Below are 17,983 nucleotides of genomic sequence, written 5' to 3' on the forward strand. Positions count from 1 at the left end.
GGAGGTTCTTGCTGGGAGCAGCTTCTTAGAGGGATGGAGGCCCCTGGAAGAGCTGGACGAGCCACAGCAGGGCACGTGGCCTCCCTTCAGCAGCTCCTCCAGCTCTTTCAACAGTGCCTGCCACATCCCTGAGTAAAGCGGCTGGCGTGTCCCATTGCGAGCCCACAGCAGCAGCATGAGTTCCTGCAGCTCCTGGGCCACAGCCAGGCAGGGGCCACAGCTGCAGGGGCTGTGCAGGGGGCTCGTGGGAGCACGTGGCCGCTTGCGGGGGGTCGCCAGAGGCCTGGAGCACCTGGGAGCCACAGGGGCTCCTCGGCTTTTCCGTGAGCCTCTGGGTTGGACCCCAGGGCACTTGCCTCTTGTCGTTGTTCCTGCGTGCTGCCTCCGTGGTATCCAGTGGCCAACAGCCCACCAGACAACCACAGAGGCCAGCAGCAGGAAAAGCACAGGCGCGAGGACACCAACGGCGCTCATGGCTCCAGTGCGTTCCGTCGCGACTGCACTGGCAGGTGCGGCTGCTGGACCCTCTTATATAGCTAGCCACGGCACTGTGAGCTCACAGTACTGTGGGCCAGCAGAGCCCTGTGACATGCCAGCCCTGCCTGGCGCCAGCACTCAGCCCCTTTGTGCCGTCACAGCCCCGCCTCAGCCCAGTGCTCAGCAGTGCGGCAGTGGGGGAAAGGGGCTTCCCGTGGGCACTTGAGGGCCCTCCGGAGCAGGGTGGGTGGAAGATTCTTGGCTAAGTAGCACACAGAGATGAGGAGGGGAATGATGATGGTGTCACCTCCTTGTTGGCAGAGCACAGGATGTGGATTGTCCGATGGGACACTGCCAAGTCCTGGAGGAGGGAAAGCCCTGCTCAGCAGCAATGAAACCCTCCATGAACTATCCCGTGAAGTTTTGCAGCCACAGTGAAACCCACAGTGAAACCCACAGTGAAACTCACAGTGAAAACCACAGTGAAACCCTCAGTGAAAGCCGAGAATATAATCAATTTCATAATCAATGAAAGAAGATGTTCTGGACACAAGCAGAAGATGTTCTTGTTACAGAATGTGAAGTGTGTAGAAGAAGGAACCTGCATATAATATGAAACCAGCTATACTGGTCCTTGTATAGCTAATTTTATTATTGCCTGAATGGTCATTGCGTGTTAGACTGCCTTATTGTTTGCTAGCAGCCAATCTTCATAAACCACAGTAACTGTGAAGAGGTATAAGAATAGCAGCAGAGAATAATAAAAAACCTTTGCTTATGAATTTTGATTACAATAAGCATGTGTGTCGTTATGTCCGTCTCAACAAAGGGACAGGTTTGTGAGAGCAGAGCAGAGAATGGACAGATCAGCTCCAGCAGGGTGGCAGCTATCTCCTTACATTTACAGAATATAATAGAAATATTACCCATCATTGAACCCAAAGCCTGTGGCAATAATTCATGGCAATAACTGTACTTTTTTCTCCTGAGGTCGCTGGCAAAGGTGGACCCAGAATGTCTTTGGGCCCAGGCAGAAGGAGAAGCAGCAAATTGGGTTAGGAGAGTTTCAATGAGTCCCTGTGAGATCCTGATTTTCTCAAAACATTCAAATAAGTCTGAAGAGGAAATCATGGTATCATTTTCCACATGAGGGTTTTGTGTAAAAAACCAAGATGGTTTGATGAGAGATTTGTTGAAACCTAGAAATATGCTGATGGTAATACTTTTGATAGAAGCAAAGCATCTGCAAACGCTTGGCAGAAGACTGTGAAAGGTGAGGAGCTGAATGACACAAGTAGAAAAACATCTGGGCACGTGATTTGATTTCACAAGGTGTTACAGATTGCTGTCTCAAATGTACACATGTGAGGAGAGCTGGATCAATATCCTTCAGCGGAAAGTAGTGGTAGTCTTGTGTTCCTAGCTTTACAGTAGATTGAGTTTTGCCCAAGGAAGGGTGTGCTGGTTTTGCTGCTGTGTTCAGCCACAATAGTGCTGTTTGGTAGCTCCTTGAAGAAGCAGCAGGAGCCTGGATTTCTGTCCCTTGGATTGCCTTGCTGTCCAAGACAAGGACTAAAGGTGAGTGCCAGAGCTCCTAGCACTGCCTTGGAAGTCAGGAGTGACTGGCATCTTATGTCCTGGTTCTTAGGAAATTGCTCAGGTGTACACCTAATGGTTTTTTGATATCCTTTGACTTTCTGGGTGGAAGTAAAAGCATCCTTCCTCTCCCTGCTTTCTGTAATTCCAGGATCAGTCATTACTCTTTTATGGCAGCTAATTATCCTCTGGAATGGGCAGAGGAAATGCTGCCTGAAGTGTGGTTCCACAGCAGATGTGAGCAAGCTTTCTGCAAAGGTTCAAACAGCTTGTGACTTACTGAAATACTGAGGCCTGAGCAACAGCCTTGAGCTGAAGTTGACCTCTGGGTGAGCCTTCAAACCAGATGCTGTATGTGTATTCTCTCATTAATGAAATGTACAGGATCATTACTGCAAGGATCTCGGTATCTGCTCATTAACAAAACGTGTATTGACCTTTCTGTACTGAGAAGCTGGACAAGGCCCTGAAATCAGGCCTGGGGCCTTGTTGGGAGGTCCATGGGCCAAGGCAGCTCCCTGGGTTGCTCCCCTGCAATTCTGGCAGAACAAAATGAGTGTAGTCTGGCCCTATCAGAAAGAACTGTCACTTTTCAAATCTAAATGTAAGGAATCGGTCCCGTCTAAAATTCCTGAATGGATCATCCTGCAGGGATGAGCTTCCCTGTAGTTCGCTGGTTCTCAAATGGTCTAAGGTTGGAGGATTGTGCAACCAGTCAGGAAATTAGTTAAAAGAAGCTGAAGCCCTGGGCGTATAAAATGCATCCCAAAATTGCATAATATAAGGGGAAAAGAACTAGGTTTGGGAAGACAAAGATGGCTTTTTTAAACAGTATCAGAAGCAGCACCAACAGAAGGAACAAGTGCTGTTGGAATTCTCCCACATGGGGTGACAGGTGTGTGATTTCCACAATCAAATTGTAATGTAACAGATCCAAAATAACCTGCTTGCTGCTGAGTTGGACACTTAGCAGACTGTAGCCAAAAATTCTGGATTTGGGGTGGTGCAGTAGGAGTGTAAGAAAAGAAGGGGATGAGTGGAGCAAAACCAAGTGAATGCAGGGATTGCAGGAGCAGGAGTACAGTGGGATCCTGATAAATGGGATCAAGATGTTTGGGATTCTATGGATTCTGAGGAGGCTGGGTCCCTGGATGGATTGATAGATGTGAGACTGCCATGGAGATGAAAAATGGAATTCTAGGCTAATGGACAGCATGTGAGGAAGGATGAGATAGAGGATTATAGTCAGCATGAAGTAAACCATACAATTGAATGGTTTAAACCAAGACTGAGCAAGTCCCTGCTCCTTGGGTGGAGTGTTTGCACAACCAGGGAGCATCAGGGTAACCCTGGACTCAGGGGACTCTTAAGAAGTTCTTAATCTTGAGCTCAAATTTGTTTGTGCAAGATGCATTTTGAAATAATGTTCACAATCCAGATTTGTGCACTTGGTCTGCTCAGGGATGTGACACTGAATATCCTACAGAAAATGACTGGCCAGGGCGAAAGGTCAGTGGTGTACTTTGTGAGATTGTATACAAGGAATGAAGGAGGAAGGGATGAAATTGGCTATTTTTACAGGGAAGCATGCTTAGAAGAGGAATAGCCATTCTCATGAAGTTGAGTCAGGGGAGGCTTAGGGTGGATATTAGAAAAAGGTTCTTCCCCCAGAGGATGGTTGGGCACTGGAACAGGATCCCCAGGGCAGTGGGCACAGCAGCAGCCTGGCAGAGCTCAGAGGAGTGATTTGAACAATGCTCCTGGGCACATGGTGTGACTCTTGGGGATAGTCCTGTGCAGGGCAGAGTGTTGGACTTTGTGATCCTTGTGAATCCCTTCCAACTCAGCATACTCTGTGATTCTCCTGGATCGTTGCAGCCAATCTTCATAGAATCCTGGAATGGTTTGGTTTGGAAGAGACCTTAAAGCTCATCTTGTTCCACACCCCTGCCATAGCCAGGAGCACCTCCCAGTAGACCAGGTTGCTGCAGCCGGCCTTGAACATTTCCAGGGATGGGACAGGTGAGCTGTGGTTTGGTTCTAAGGAATTTAGAATGGATAGAAAGGTGGTTCATCATCTCTGGTGCCTGGAACTGCTGATGGCTACCAGCTCCCATGGGATTGTTCCCCAGCAGTGAGGTCCCACTCAGCTCCCTGGTGTTATAATGCCAAACATGGCATTTGTGGAGCTGAAAAATCTCAGAAAGTGCACAAAAATTGGACACAACAGGTGCAGTGTTGCTCTGTCATTGCTCTGGGGGAACCCCAAAGCCCTGTGGCTCCCTCAAGGTGAGATCATCTCCTCTGGCAATTGCCTTCAAATTCAGAATCTCAGAGAAGAGATAACAACCTGCTTTGGGCTTTCTCACTCTCCTGAGGCTCCAAGAGTCCCCAGATCCCCAAATTACATGGAATAACAAAGGTGTTTGCTGACAAGGGTATATTTTCAAACTCCCTTCCGGAGCTCCTGGCAGGTGCACCTAACATTCACCTCCAAGAGCATCAGGAGGAAAGCAGGGAGAATGCAGAGATGTAGGAGGGGATCATCCTGGAGAACCATGAGCCAGGACAGCGCATGCTGAGCCACCCATCTCCCATTGTTTTTTCTTGCAAAGAAGAAACACCTTCAATTTTCATCTCAGGTCCTATCTGGAGGCTCCTGGACTCCAGTTCTTCATCGTACTCCGGGCTTAGCACCAAATCCAGGTGATGCACAGCAGCTGTGTGGTGAGGACACCCTGTTGGAATGCTTGCTCTGGAAACTTCTCCTCACTGACCACAAAGGGCTCCTGGATGAGGACTGGAGTATTTCCTGTAAGGAACACTTGTGGATATTACCATTGCTGATATAAGGCACATCCGAAAGGTGATTTTTAAAATATGCCCCCAAAATATTATTTTCAGGAGGAGGTTGCTCAGCTTTGGGTGTTGCACATTTTCATTCTAAGACTGCAGGACTAGGGTAAAGAGCTGGGAAAATCTTTTAGAGTCAAAAGAGTGTGTCCAGGAGGGAGGGGAGGCTTCATAGTCAGGAAGTTTTGGATGCCCCTGGATCCCTGGAAATGTTCAAGGCCAGGTTGGATGGGGCTTGGAGCAACCTGTGTAATGGAACGTGTCCCTGCACATGGAATGGGGGTGGAATGAAATGGTCTGCAAGATCCCTTCCAACCCAAACACTTCTGGGATTCTATAGAAAAGACAGACAAAGCAGGTGCTTGGCAGATGTCAAACCAAGGATGAATAATCAATTCTGTGCTGTCTTTTACAGGTTTTATTGGGTTTCTCCATGTTACAGGTTGTGCTGGATGATCTCAAAGTCCCAGACTGAACACACACAGGGGATTAAAGGCAGCACCAAGGTAAAGCTACTCAGGGTTGTGTAACCTACAGCTTCTCCCTAACTGTACCTTGACTTCTGCCCAGGTTTTTCTAATTGATCTGTACCTAAACTCTCACTTTAGATCCTGTAGGGCTGTCTTCAAGCAGATCCCACTGGAAAGAGGGTTTCGACCTGGAAGAAACCTCCAGCATGGAGTTCACAGAGGGAACACACTTTGAAGGAATGTCAGGATGGAATTGCACCCAACCAACAGAGTTCACCTTGGCAGGGTTCACCGAGGACCCAGCGACTCAGGTTGTCCAATTCCTGCTGTTCCTGCTCATTTACCTTGTCACCATCCTGGGAAACCTGGGGATGATTGCCTTGATCAGAGTCAGTCCCATGCTCCACTCCCCCATGTATTATTTCCTGGGCAACCTGGCATTTGTTAACCTCTGCACTTCCACCATTGTCACCCCCAGGATGTTGGTTGGCTTTTTGGTGGAGAAGGGAATCACCTATGCTGGGTGCATGGCTCAGGTGTTCAGTTTGGACCTGTTTGGGGTCACTGAGGGCTTTCTGTTGGCCACAATGGCCTATGACCGATACATGGCCATTTGCCACCCCCTGCTCTACCCCCTTGTCATGTCCCCAGAGCGCTGCTCCCGCCTGGTGACCGGGTGCTACCTCCTGGGGCTGACCAATGGTGTGGCACAAACCATCGGCATGTCCAGCTTGTTCTTCTGTGGCTCCAGTGCCATCCATCTGTTCTTCTGTGACATTTCCCGGCTGATCTCGCTCTCCACCTCTGACAACACCCTCAGCCTCATCATCCTGAGGACTTTAGCATCTTTGCTTGGTGTTCCCAGCACTCTGGTGGTCCTGGTGTCCTATGTGGCCATCATCTCCACCATCCTGAGCATTAGATCAGCCCAGGGCAAGCACAAAGCCTTCTCCACCTGTGCCTCCCACCTCATCACTGTTAGCACCTTCTATGGGGCATCTCTTTTTATGTACTTAATCCCCAGCTCAAATACCTCCAGGAGAGGAGATAAATGGGCTGCTGTGCTCTATACCATGGTGACCCCCATGCTGAACCCCTGGATCTACAGCCTGAGGAACCAGAAGGTGAAGGAGGCTTTTAGGACACTTAGGAAAAGAGCTTGAATGTTCTAACTGTGTGGCCAGATGCAATGGAGATGTGGTTGATATCCTGGGAGTTTTGTTAAATATCTCAGAGGGACATTTTTGCCACCTACTGCATTTTGATTTTAATGATCAGCACTGGCTAATTCAATATCAGCCGAGAAGAACAATTACACTCGGATTCTGGTGTTTGGATGAGGGTTGTAGCAGCCTGGTCTAGTGGAAGGTGTCCCTCCTCTTGGCAGGGCAGCAGAACTGGATGAGCCTTAAGGTCCTTCCAACCCAAACCATTCCACGATTTCTGTGACAGATGTACAGTTTTGGTACAAGCAGTACCTACATGGAAAAACACAAAAATCCCCCAATTTGTGTATTTTCTCACCCTGTGCAAGGTCCATGGTGAAATCCAGAGTGATGGAGCTCTCCTGGAGACATGGAATAACTTGGGATGGAGGAGAAGCTCCTCAGTTAGATTAAATCAAACCAGGATCAATGTAGTTTGCTGATTTATTCAAGACACACAATTCACAGGCACTCAGGGTCAATCAACTGAATCCTTTGTTCCCAAAGCTTACTGGTAATTTCCTGGTTATTATTTAATCCAGCTGCCTGGATAAATCCCCTCAAGCTGTTCATGCTCCTGTTTCTCTCTTTCTGGCTGTGCTGACCCCCATGGCAGTGACCCCCAAAGGTCCTCAACTCACGTCCCCAGATGACAACATCCTCAGGCTGCACCAGCAGAGGTTTAGGTTGGATATAGGGAAAATTCCTCCTGGAATGGAAAAGGCTGTCTAGCCCTGGAACAGGCTGCCCAGGGCAGTGGTAGAATCCTCATCCCTGGGGGGATTTAAAAGCTGTGTGGATGTGGCATCTGGGGATATGGATTAGTGGTGGCCTTGGCAGTGCTGGGGGAATGGTCAGACTTGGTGATCCTAGAGGACTTTTCCAGTCTGACCAATTCCCTGACTCTGTGATCAGGACCATGAACTGGGACCTCTGTGTGTAACTCCTGCTGTTCTCCCACCCTTCTGATCCTCTGTAACTGTCCTACTCATGGCATTGTTTAATTTAGGTGCAGGGAAGATTGTACATACTTTCTTTAAATAAAATAAATAAAGACTATTTTTAATGTTTTATTTAAAACATCAAATCTCCATAAGTATTAAGAAAACATTAAGACACTTAAACCATTAGCCCCAGAACAACTCTCCTTCCTCCAGGGCCTTACAACCATTGTTTGGTGATAAGATATTCAATAATTTTTTAAAATATTTGAAAAATATTTAATATCTGAATAATATTTTGAGTAGCCATTCAATGACTTTATGTCCCACTGGTCTTACCTTGACCATCACCTGACCTTTAAACAGGAACAAGAGCCCACAGTGACTGAAACCCTGAGTCTGTGGCCATAGTGCCATCGCTCTGTTTTGTGGCTTCATGCTGGAGCTGCTGCTCTCAAACCCAAAAGGTTTTGGCTCTTTGTGCAGGTGGGGATTGGTAAAATGGGGGTGAACTGTGTCCATCTTCTGTGGTCAAGCATTTGACCATGAGAGGAGCTGGAATCACCATGTGGGAAGGAGATGGAACATCCAGCATTGATGTTTCCTTCTGATGGACACACTTTCTTCCTGGGTTATCCTGTGTCCCCGCCCAGGGCAGGGGCTTGGAATGAGATGAGCTTTAGGGTGCCTTCCAACCCCAGCCACTCCAGGATTCTCTGGCCAGTGCAGATGACTGCAGCTGAGCCTCCTGCAGCCCTTTTGAAGCACACCATCTTCATCTTCATCTCTTCTGATTACAACTATTGTGGGACCATTTCCTTCTTTTATGGGTAAAATAAAAAAAATTTGTTTTCTACTTGCTCTCATAAACATGATTGTGACTGTCTTTGATACCTGGTTCTGACTGTCTGGGTTTTCAGACATCAGGATATCCAACATAATGTAAAAATACATTGCATCAGGCAAGTTTCTGATGTGTTTTGCCTTCCCAACGAGCCATTGCAGCACTTCTTCAGATCCTGAGCTGTCTCCCAATCCTGGATCTCCATTTCTTGTACCAGTTCTTTTTAACTCCCTGTGATAACAAGAGACAAATTATATATTTCAAGAAATTAATTTATATATTTTAAGATCATATATATTTTCAGAAGAAAATTTAAATACAACTTTTCTTTATATAGATAAAGAAATGTATCTATTAAGACCTTTTTACATATAAATCTGCATATACATAATTACAGATATACAAAGAAGTGGTACATAAAACCTCACAGTTCCATTGAACTTCCTGAAAGTAGCAGTGTTTATTTACAAGTGCAAGTCTCTTCCTTATGGAGCTGCTTCCAAAGTTGTTAATTTCCAAGGGAAATTTCCTGTGTGCCACCACAGAGTGGGCAGTGACCAAACCCAAGGCCCAAGCTTGCTCAAGGAGCAGAGAGTCATCATCTGGCATCTCCCATGGTTTCTGGGCAACCATGAAGATTTCCATGGTTTCTGGTGGAATTACCCACCACTGCTCTCTATCCTGTCATTTTGATCATGGTTGATGACAGGATCATAATAATAAATTTTGGTTTTATTATTAAATTGGTTTTGCTTAGTTTTGGGTAATTGTGTGATTTCCCCTCTAAAATAAATCATGAGACACAGAGGAAAGAAGAACAAATGGTGGGATTAGAGTGAAACTGAGCCCAGAAGCCAACAGGAGAGGCAGGAATGCTGACCAGGGGCAAATATGGGGTAGAAGCATTTACAGCATCCCAGAATTATTTTGGTTGGAAAAGCCTTCTGAGATCATGGAGTGCAACTGCTAAGCCAGCAGTAACTCATGTCTGAGCTCAGCCTGTAGGTGGGAATTTCACCTCAGGGGTGAGAGCTGAGAGCCTCTTCCAGAGCCTAAAGGGGCTCCAGGAGAGCTGCAGAGGGACACTGGGCAAGGGTCTGGAGTGACAGGGTGAGGGGGAATAGCTTCACACTCTCAGAGCATTTAGATTGGGTATGGGGAAGAAATTTTTCCCTGTTGTGAGGGTGGAGAGGCCCTGGCACAGGTTGCCCAGAGAAGCTGTGGCTGCCCCTGGATCCCTGGAAGAGTTCCAGGCCAGCTTGGACAGGGCTTGGAGCATCCTGGGGTAATGGGAAGCATCCCTGCCCTTGGAAGTGGGTTGGAATGGGATGAGCTTTAAGGTCCCTCAACACAGTCACAATCCCAACACACTGACCCTGCAGTTCTTTGTCTCCTGGATCTGGCAAACAAAGCAGCTGGAGAAGTTCACTTTGTCTTTAACAATGAAGAAAGTTTCTTCATGGTTTCCCCTTGCTAATTAGTCTCTCATGGCTCATTAAGAAGGATGACAAAAGTTGTTTAAAAGTCCTCTGAGAAGCTTCCTTGATCATTAGGAAACTTCCTTGGCAAAGCCCAGAAGATCTTGTTAAGCTGATGATTCCTTGAAGGATGGTTGGTCTCCCAGGATCACTTCTTGCTCTGGGAATGGGAACAGCATCACTTGTGCAAATAGCTGTGAGCACCTGGATGGTGGGACCTGGAGCTCAGACCTGCTGGTGGACTTCCTTAATTCTTCATTTCAACCTGAAAATCTTTAAACTGAAGGAGGGTGGATTTAGATTGCACAGTGGGGAGAAACTCCTCCCTGTGAAGGTGGTGAGGCACAGGTTGCCCAGAGAAGCTGTGGCTGCCCCACCCCTGGAAGTGTTGAACGCCAGGCTGGACGGGGCTTGGAGCAACCTGGTCTAGTGGAAGGTGTCCCTACCCATGGCAGGGATTTGGAATAGGATGAGCTTTAAATTCCCTTCCCACCCAACTTTGATATCAAAAGTCTCTCTATTGCCAAGCCCTTTGTCATTTAATTACATTTATTCCAACTCTTTTCATCCAGGTCCAGATCCACCTTTCCCAGGTAGAAGCACCCAGCCCTAAAACATCTCTTCTCCTGCTGTTTGTTTCCAAAGAAGAACACTGTTCACCATCCATTCATGTTTCAAAAGGAAGTGAATTCCCAGGTGACTCCTCAGAACATGACATCTCCACAAGACAATAACAAAGGGATAATTTTTCTGTTTCCACCTTTCCCTGCCACAGCCAAGGCCTGTCCCTCTGTGGAGTCAGAACTCATCCCACCCCACAAAGGTGTCAACAGGTGAGGGACAAGGTGGAGAAGATGAGGAAGAGGTGGACATCTCTGCTGAGCTTATCCAGACCACCCAAATGGTGAAAGGAAGTTGGCAAGGTTGCACTCAGTTTGCCCTTAGTTTGCCCTTAACCCAACAAATAGGCTTTGGAATTCATTAGGAGGGGCAGAAATTGGGAGTTTTTTCCAGGCCAGGAAAAGATGAAGGATTGCAGGTCTCTCCCCAGTGCTGTGGCTATTCCTGTACCTTCTTTAATGAGCCATGATTTGGAGAACTGTTTGGTTTGTGTTTTTCAGGGCCTTTTCCACACCCAAACAGCTCCCAGCTATCCACAGATCAGGTGTTGATGATTCTTTCACCTCTGGAAACTAGACATGTGCTTAAATTTGGGGTGAAAAACACCCTTGAAATAAGTTTTCAAGGTATGTTTTGGCACATGAGCACTTGCATTCCCTTTGATATTCCAAGGTGTACCTTGAGATCCTGAGTCCCATCAGCTTTTTATCCTTCTAAGCCAGAAAAAAAATGCACTTTTTAAGGCTTTAATCTTATTTTTTTACCAATCAAATGTTGAAATACTCTTACTCTTCCCAAATGCTCCCTTCCACCCCAGCAGCTCTACTAAATTACTTACAGGTAACAAAGAGGAATTTTATTGGAGTTTAGGGATAAGGACAATAATCTTGCAAGAAAAATACACATTCATCAGTGCAAAATCAGTTATAAACCAATAAAATTGTGATTTGTGCATCCTATGAGAAAGAGAAGAATAATTAGAGTAATATCCCGGAATCATTCTGTGTGATTTCTTCTGACAGCCTCGTGGCTGGAAAGGGAATTCAATTCAAGTTTGAGGCTCCCACTCTTGTTTCCTTCTATGGCAGATGTGACTGTGGAGTCTATTTCTCCAGGATAAATATTGTAATTGAGTTTTGTGAGGAACTGTGGAAGAGCCTATATAAAATTGTGAGGATCAGGGACATATCCAATTCTTTTAATGGATCATCTCTTACTTTAGATGAATGGTTTGCTTCCACAAAGGCACGGAGTGGCATGACGATGGGGAAAGGCTTTAAGCTGAGTAGGGTTAGATGGGATACTGGGAAGAAATTTTTCCCTAAGAGAAAGGTGAGGCACTGGCACACATTGTCCAGAGAAGCTGTGGCTGCCCCTGGATCCCTGGAAGAGTTCCAGGCTGGGTTGGATGGGGTTTGGAGCAGCCTAGTCTAGTGGAAGGTGTCCCTGCCCATGGTGTGCTGGACCAGATGATCTTTCAGGTCCCTTCCAACCCAAAGCATCCCAGGATTCCCTGATGCCCTGAGCTGCACTTCTTTGATGCCAGCAGCAGTTTAACATCCTCCTCCTGCACTTCCCCAGCGCTGCCTTCACCTCCCTGTTCCTCAGGCTGTAGATGAAAGGGCTGAGCATGGGGCTGAGCACGGTGTAGAAGACAGAGGCCACCTTATCCCGGCTGCCATGCCGGGACGCCGGCTGCAGGTACACGAAGAGCAGCGTCCCATAGAACACCAACATGGACACCAGGTGGGAGGTGCAGGTGCAGAAGGCTCTGGCCCTGCCGGGCGCCGAGCGCATCCCCAGGATGGTGTGGAGGACGCGGCTGTGGGAGAGCAGGATGACCACGCCGGTGTCCAGCCCATTGGCCACGGCCAGGACAAAGATGGTGACCTCGCTGCCCTGGGTGTCAGAGCAGCCAGCCTCAGCACGGGGCTGGTGTCACAGAAGAAGTGATTGACCCAGCAGGGCCCACAGAAGGAGCCCCCAAAGGTGCAGCTGCTGTAGATGAGGGCGCTGAGGGAGGCCACTAGGTAGGACCATGCCACCAGCTGCCAGCAGGGGCGGGGGGACGCAGCCATGGCGTAAAGCAGGGGGTGGCAGATGGCCACGTGCCAGTCGTAGGCCATGGCGGCCAGGAGGTGACAGTCGGATGCAACAAAGAGAGAAAACAGGTGGTGTTGTGTCATGCAGCCTGCCCAGGAAATGGTTTTATTACCAAATAAGAGGCCCGTGGGCATTTTGGGGGAGATGACAGTGGAATAGCAGACGTCAGGCAGGGACAAATGAGCTAGGAAGAAGTACATGGGGGTGTGGAGGCTGTGAGAGACCCAAACCAAGAGAATCAGCCCGATGTTCCCCACCAAAGTGATAACGTAAAGCAGCAGAAAGAGCCCAGAAAGAGGGGCCTGTGCCGAGGGAGTGTCCTCCAGGGAACACTGCAGTGCAACAGGCTGAGTTCCCGTTCTTAATTCCAAACGATTTCTGACCATGTGCATCATCAGGAATGAGCTGTGTCCGCTGATCCCTGAGGTAGGCGGGGCTGTGACGGCACAAAGGGGCTGAGCGCTGGCGCCAGGCAGGGCTGGCATGTCACAGGGCTCTGCTGGCCCACAGCACTGTGAGGTCACAGTGCTGTGGCTAGCTATATAAGAGGGGCCAGCAGCCGCACCTGCCAGTGCAGTCGCGACGGAACGCACTGGAGCCATGAGCGCCGTTGGTGTCCTCGCGCCTGTGCTTTTCCTGCTGCTGGCCTCTGTGGTTGTCTGGTGGGCTGTTGGCCACTGGATACCACGGAGGCAGCACGCAGGAACAACGACAAGAGGCAAGTGCCCCGGGGTCCAACCCAGAGGCTCACGGAAAAGCCGAGGAGCCCCTGTGGCTCCCAGGTGCTCCAGGCCTCTGGCGACCCCTGGCAAGCGGCCACGTGCTCCCACGAGCCCCCTGCACAGCCCCTGCAGCTGCGGCCCCTGCCTGGCTGTGGCCCAGGAGCTGCAGGAACTCATGCTGCTGCTGTGGGCTCGCAATGGGACACGCCAGCCGCTTTACTCAGGGATGTGGCAGGCACTGTTGAAAGAGCTGGAGGAGCTGCTGAAGGGAGGCCACGTGCCCTGCTGTGGCTCGTCCAGCTCCTCCAGGAGCCTCCATCCCTCCAAGAGGCTGCTCCCAGCAAGAACCTCCATCTCTGGGAGAGCCTCAGCCCTTGCAAGGATGGCACACCATCAGACATCTGCCATCCATGCAAGAGCCTCCGGCTGTCAGAGACCCTCCATCCTTCTGGGAGCCTCTGCTATCTCTGACAGCCTCCATCCCAGCCAGAGGCTCAGTGAGACCTGTCAGCCTGCACAAGGTGCAGAGCCCGTGGGCAGGTCTCCCAGCTCCCCTGGACTCCTGGACTTGACCAACACGGGCACATCCCTGAGCACTGCCGTGGCCAGGGAAAGCCCCCAGGTCCAAGTGGGAGCCCAGCCCGATGCACAGGAGCCTTCTCAGGAGCAGGTGGCGGAGCAGCAAGCGTGCCGGCTGAACCAGCAGCTGCCGGCCCGCAGCAGCCAGGACGCTGTGCCGGCTGTGCCAGCTGGCAACAGCCCGTGCTTGGTGGCGGAGACGATCCCCAAGAGACCCTGGAGGTTCCTCCGTCTGCAGGAAGCTGCTCCCAGGCGGCCACCGCGTCTAGCAAAGGCCTTTCCGGTAGCAGGTGAGATCTTCTGAGCAGCTCTCTGAGGCTCCTCCGGGGCTCTTGAGGGGCAGCCCCAGGCCAGGCCAGAGTCCCCGAGACCAGCCTAGTCCCTGGCTGCTTCCAGCGCCTCTGACGGGCTGCTTTTGGGCTTCCAAAAACGCCTCTCTGCTTTGCAGCCGCTCCTGGGACGCCCCTGTGCGAAGAAGCCTCGGGCTGTAGCCCCGGCCGTCCTCAAGAGCAGCGTCCAGCTCACGACGCCGGGGACAGCGACGGTGCCGCCCCGCCCCGCTGCTCTGCGGCTCCTGCAGCCACCCGGGCGCGCTGCCCTGGCCCAGCTGTGCCGCTCGCCAGCCCCACGGCTGCCAGGCGGTGGCCGCTGCCCGGCGCGCAGCGGGAAGCAGGTGAGAGCGAGGTGGCCCGCGGTGGCCCGGCGTGCTTCACCGGCGGGCACTCGGGGCTGGGGGGCCCCGGGCGGAAGGCTGATGGCTCGCTCTCGGCCGCAGGGCGAAAGAAGCAGCTGCAGGAGCTGTACCGGCTGGGCCCGCAGCTGGGGCAGGGCGGCTTCGGCACCGTCTTCTCGGGGAGCCGCCTCTCGGACGGGAGCCCGGTAAGCGGGCGGGACGGGCGGGCGTGGCAGGAGGGCCGGGCCGGGGCCGGGCACCCGGGGCTGGAGCTCAGCCCGCCTCTCTCGTGGGCTTGCAGGTGGCCATCAAACGCGTGCCCCGGGACAGCGTGGCGCGGTGGCACGAGCTGGTGAGCGAGCGGGGCCAGCGGGACGGAGCGGGGCGCGGCGGGCAGGGCTAAGCGCGGGGCCCCGAGGCTGGGAGGCGGGAGATGGCGGGGGGAGCGGGCGCGGGCTCGGCGAGCCAGCCAGAGGGAGCACGGCGGGCCCGGGGATGCCGGGGATGCCAGACAGCGGTGGAGTGGCCGGGCAGGGGGGAACCCCTGAGTGTGCCCTGGGCGGGAGGAAGCCCAAAGCCCAGGGAGGCTGCACGAGGGAGCACTGGGGCACGGCAGGCAGGGGACAGCAGAGTCCCAGGGCAGCATCAGGCCTGCTGGAGGCGTTTTCTCCTCCTCACAGCCCGACGGCACACGTGTTCCAATGGAGATCGTGCTGATGGAGAAGGTGGGCTCCGGCTGCCGCAACGTCATCCAGCTCCTTGACTGGTTTGAGCTGCCTGACAGCTTCCTGCTGGTCATGGAGCGTCCGGAGCCATCGCAGGATCTCCTGCACTTCCTGACGGAGCGGGAGTTCCTGTGCGAGGAGGTGGCGCGCTGGCTTTTCCGCCAGGTGCTGGAGGCCGTGCGGCACTGCACCGCCTGCGGCGTCCTGCACCGGGACATCAAGCCCTCCAACCTCCTCGTGGACCCGGAGAGCGGCGAGCTGAAGCTCATCGACTTCGGTTGCGGCACCTTCCTCCAGGAGCAGCCCTTCAACTACTTTGCCGGTGAGCCCACAGCCGGGGCCGTGCTCCCAGCGCCAGGCATTGCACGGCCCCATTCCTTCCCTCCCGGGCTGCGGCATTCAGCCTGCTGCCCTTTGGCACGGGGCGCATGCTGTGCCCCAGGATGCTGTGCTGCCAGCCCTGCCGACAGAGCACGGCTGCAAAAGCCAGGCAGGCCCCAGCCGCTCGGCTTGGCAGGCCCGCCAGGGCTTGGGCTGCACCGCTGCCCTTCTTTGCCTGCTGGCAGAATGGGTTCATGGCTTTGGCTAGGGTGCTGGAGCAGGGGCTGCGGCCTTGGGGGGAAGCTACGGCCACCGCTGCAGCCCCTGCCTCGGCCACGAGGCTGGGCCCAGGCTCTGGAAGCCAACAGCCTGCGCCCTGACAGCGCCGCCTGTCTCCCCTAGGAACACACGTGTACAGCCCGCCCGAGTGGATCCGCCACGGCTGCTACCACGGCCATTCGGCAACCATCTGGTCCCTGGGCGTGCTGCTGTACGTCATGGTCTGTGGGAACATCCCCTTCCACAACGACCGTGAAATCGTGTCGGGGCAGCTCTGCTTCAGGCAGCAGGTCTCTCCAGGTAGGTATGCGGCCTGAAGAAGGCAGGCTTTGGCACGTGGCTGCGCACAGCCCAGCGTGGCCCAGCTCACGCAGCTCCGCGGCAGGTGGATGTGCCGTCAAGGGCTGGATGTGCCGCGGGAGGTGGCCCGTGACGGGGCCGCTCAGTGTGGCACGCCGGGCTGAAGGAGGTGGCGCTGCTTCCTGCCGTGCCGCTCTCCCACCAAGTACAGAGCGCGCTGGGAGGCTGGCGCAGCTCTGAGCACACACAGCACTGGCCGGGCAGGAGCCTTTGGCAAGTGACCGGCACTTTCTGGCTTCTCTCCGCAGAGTGCCAGCAGCTGATCCGCTGGTGTCTGTCCAAGCACCCTGAGGACAGGCCAGCTCTGGAGGAGATCTCGTGCCACCCTTGGGTGCTGGGCAGGCGTCTTTGATGCCTTGACAGAGCCTTTGCAGCACCCACTTCCCCAGTCCCTCCCAGGACTGAGGACCCGAAAAATAAAACAATGACAGAAGCATTCGGCAGTGTCAAGTGCAGTTCCTGTTAGCAATTTCAGCTAAAGAAACCTCTTTGGCCAAGGGGTAATCAGAGTGTTCCTTTCAGCCTTTTTCAAGCTTTTGAGGCCTTTCCTGCAGGACGGTAGTTTGGTGTCTTTAAGCACGGGCTGTAGCACAGGTAGGAGGGGATTTAACAAGCCAAGAAATGCAGCAGTGAAACAACAGCTGCCCTCTCAAAGTGACGTGGCCACTTGGGTTCAGCCCGAGTGAAACGGCAACTCCCTGGATGCGCAGGGAGGAGGTCTCTGCTGGAGAGTGGGGGAAATGTCGCTCCTGCTTGCTGTGTCCTTGGTGGGCAGAGAACTCTGATCTTGGCAAGATGGTGAATGTTTAATTGGTGAAGGTTTCATCAGTCCTACCTCCTTTTGAAGGAGTTGTTTTAATTAGTTGTCAGCAGGGATCGCTTTAAGCCAGCTTTAGTGAAGTTTCTTTTTCACAGATTTCTTGTTTTGATTATGAAATCGCCAAAAGCTTAAGTTTGCCAAACGAGCCCTGAAAAGTTCAATGAACAAATCCGGAGGGAATTGGGGATTGCAAATCTGGGATCTTATGGCCCTTCAAGTCCATGTTGGGTTTATCCACTGCTTTTGCTGCCAAGGGAAACTCCAAGTTAAGAATAATCCCAATATGAACCAGTTCTCATGAAATTCAGCTTTCCAAGCCTTGATTCAGGATAAAAACAGCTGGGGATGCCCTTGTCAGAAAAGCACCTGTGAGGCAAAGCAGGCTTAAAATGCCTGTATGGAGGAAATGCAAGAGAAATGGCTGCTGGTATCCTGGGCTTTCCGGGCAGGTTTGGTACTGGATTGCAGGGCAGTTTTCCTGCCTCTGAGGACGGCACCTGCATCCCCCTGGGAAGGGAAAATGTGGAGAGAGTGGTGAGTGCGAAGACAATTGTTGCCATGTGTCCTTGGGCTCCAGTTCCTGCTGGTGTGTCTGTGCTGGGGGAAGTACAAGGGGAATCAGTCTTGGAGTGCCTGTTGGTCATCTGTGGGACCTGGAGGAGACACTGGACTTGAAATTCCAGGGCTGCTCCCCTTGCTGGAGTGAGAAGCTGTGGAAGCTGTTTGCTGCCTGTTTCTTCATCCCCTTTGCATTTGTCTTGATTTATTGCACACATGAACCATAGATAGCAGCTCAGTCAATGAACAAGTTTTTTCACTGTAATTTTTTCCACCTCCTTTAATCTTACTGCATTTTAGTCTTCCAGCTAAGTTTTCTTTTCAAACAAAAAAAAACCCCAAAAAACAATAGAAAGCA

General features: G+C 51.9%; 2 protein-coding genes and 1 pseudogene across 5 annotated transcripts; 2 read left to right on the forward strand and 1 right to left on the reverse strand.

Annotated features, from left to right (window-relative positions):
- The first annotated feature begins 5,538 nt into the window (after positions 1 to 5,538).
- LOC146424079 (olfactory receptor-like protein COR4) lies at positions 5,539 to 7,205 on the forward strand. The gene has a single exon (XM_085043964.1). The coding sequence runs from the start codon at positions 5,603 to 5,605 to the stop codon at positions 6,557 to 6,559; it is 957 nt and encodes a 318-aa protein (XP_084900090.1). The 5' UTR covers positions 5,539 to 5,602; the 3' UTR covers positions 6,560 to 7,205.
- Positions 7,206 to 11,866: 4,661 nt separating this feature from the next.
- Positions 11,867 to 12,997, reverse strand: LOC146424080 (olfactory receptor 8J2-like; annotated as a pseudogene).
- Positions 12,998 to 13,136: 139 nt separating this feature from the next.
- LOC146424081 (uncharacterized) lies at positions 13,137 to 17,501 on the forward strand. 4 transcript variants are annotated; one of them, XM_085043967.1, is made up of 7 exons: positions 13,407 to 14,179; positions 14,338 to 14,573; positions 14,673 to 14,768; positions 14,864 to 14,914; positions 15,243 to 15,609; positions 16,011 to 16,187; positions 16,496 to 17,501. In XM_085043967.1, the coding sequence occupies exons 1-7, from the start codon at positions 13,486 to 13,488 to the stop codon at positions 16,597 to 16,599; spliced, it is 1,725 nt and encodes a 574-aa protein (XP_084900093.1). In that variant the 5' UTR covers positions 13,407 to 13,485; the 3' UTR covers positions 16,600 to 17,501. The 4 variants fall into 4 exon arrangements, with proteins under 4 accessions (XP_084900092.1, XP_084900093.1, XP_084900094.1 ...); XM_085043968.1 differs by having other exon boundaries at positions 14,338 to 14,562; positions 14,665 to 14,768; XM_085043965.1 differs by having other exon boundaries at positions 14,338 to 14,768.
- The last annotated feature ends 482 nt before the right edge of the window (positions 17,502 to 17,983 follow it).

This window comes from Lichenostomus cassidix, unplaced genomic scaffold (genome assembly GCF_008360975.1).
Source record: "Lichenostomus cassidix isolate B80296 unplaced genomic scaffold, HeHo_3.0 HiC_scaffold_769, whole genome shotgun sequence".
Lineage (NCBI taxonomy): Eukaryota > Metazoa > Chordata > Aves > Passeriformes > Meliphagidae > Lichenostomus > Lichenostomus cassidix.

What these genes read in the sequence shown, in the direction of transcription:
- LOC146424079 (XM_085043964.1), top strand. Translation starts at nt 5,603, where the DNA reads ATGGAGTTCACAGAGGGAACACACTTTGAAGGAATGTCAGGATGGAAT.
- LOC146424081 (XM_085043966.1), top strand. Translation starts at nt 13,189, where the DNA reads ATGAGCGCCGTTGGTGTCCTCGCGCCTGTGCTTTTCCTGCTGCTGGCC. An exon ending in TGGCGCGGTGGCACGAGCTG is followed by an intron (nt 14,915 to 15,242) that starts GTGAGCGAGCGG and finishes TCCTCCTCACAG; the next exon opens with CCCGACGGCACACGTGTTCC. An exon ending in GCCCTTCAACTACTTTGCCG is followed by an intron (nt 15,610 to 16,010) that starts GTGAGCCCACAG and finishes TGTCTCCCCTAG; the next exon opens with GAACACACGTGTACAGCCCG.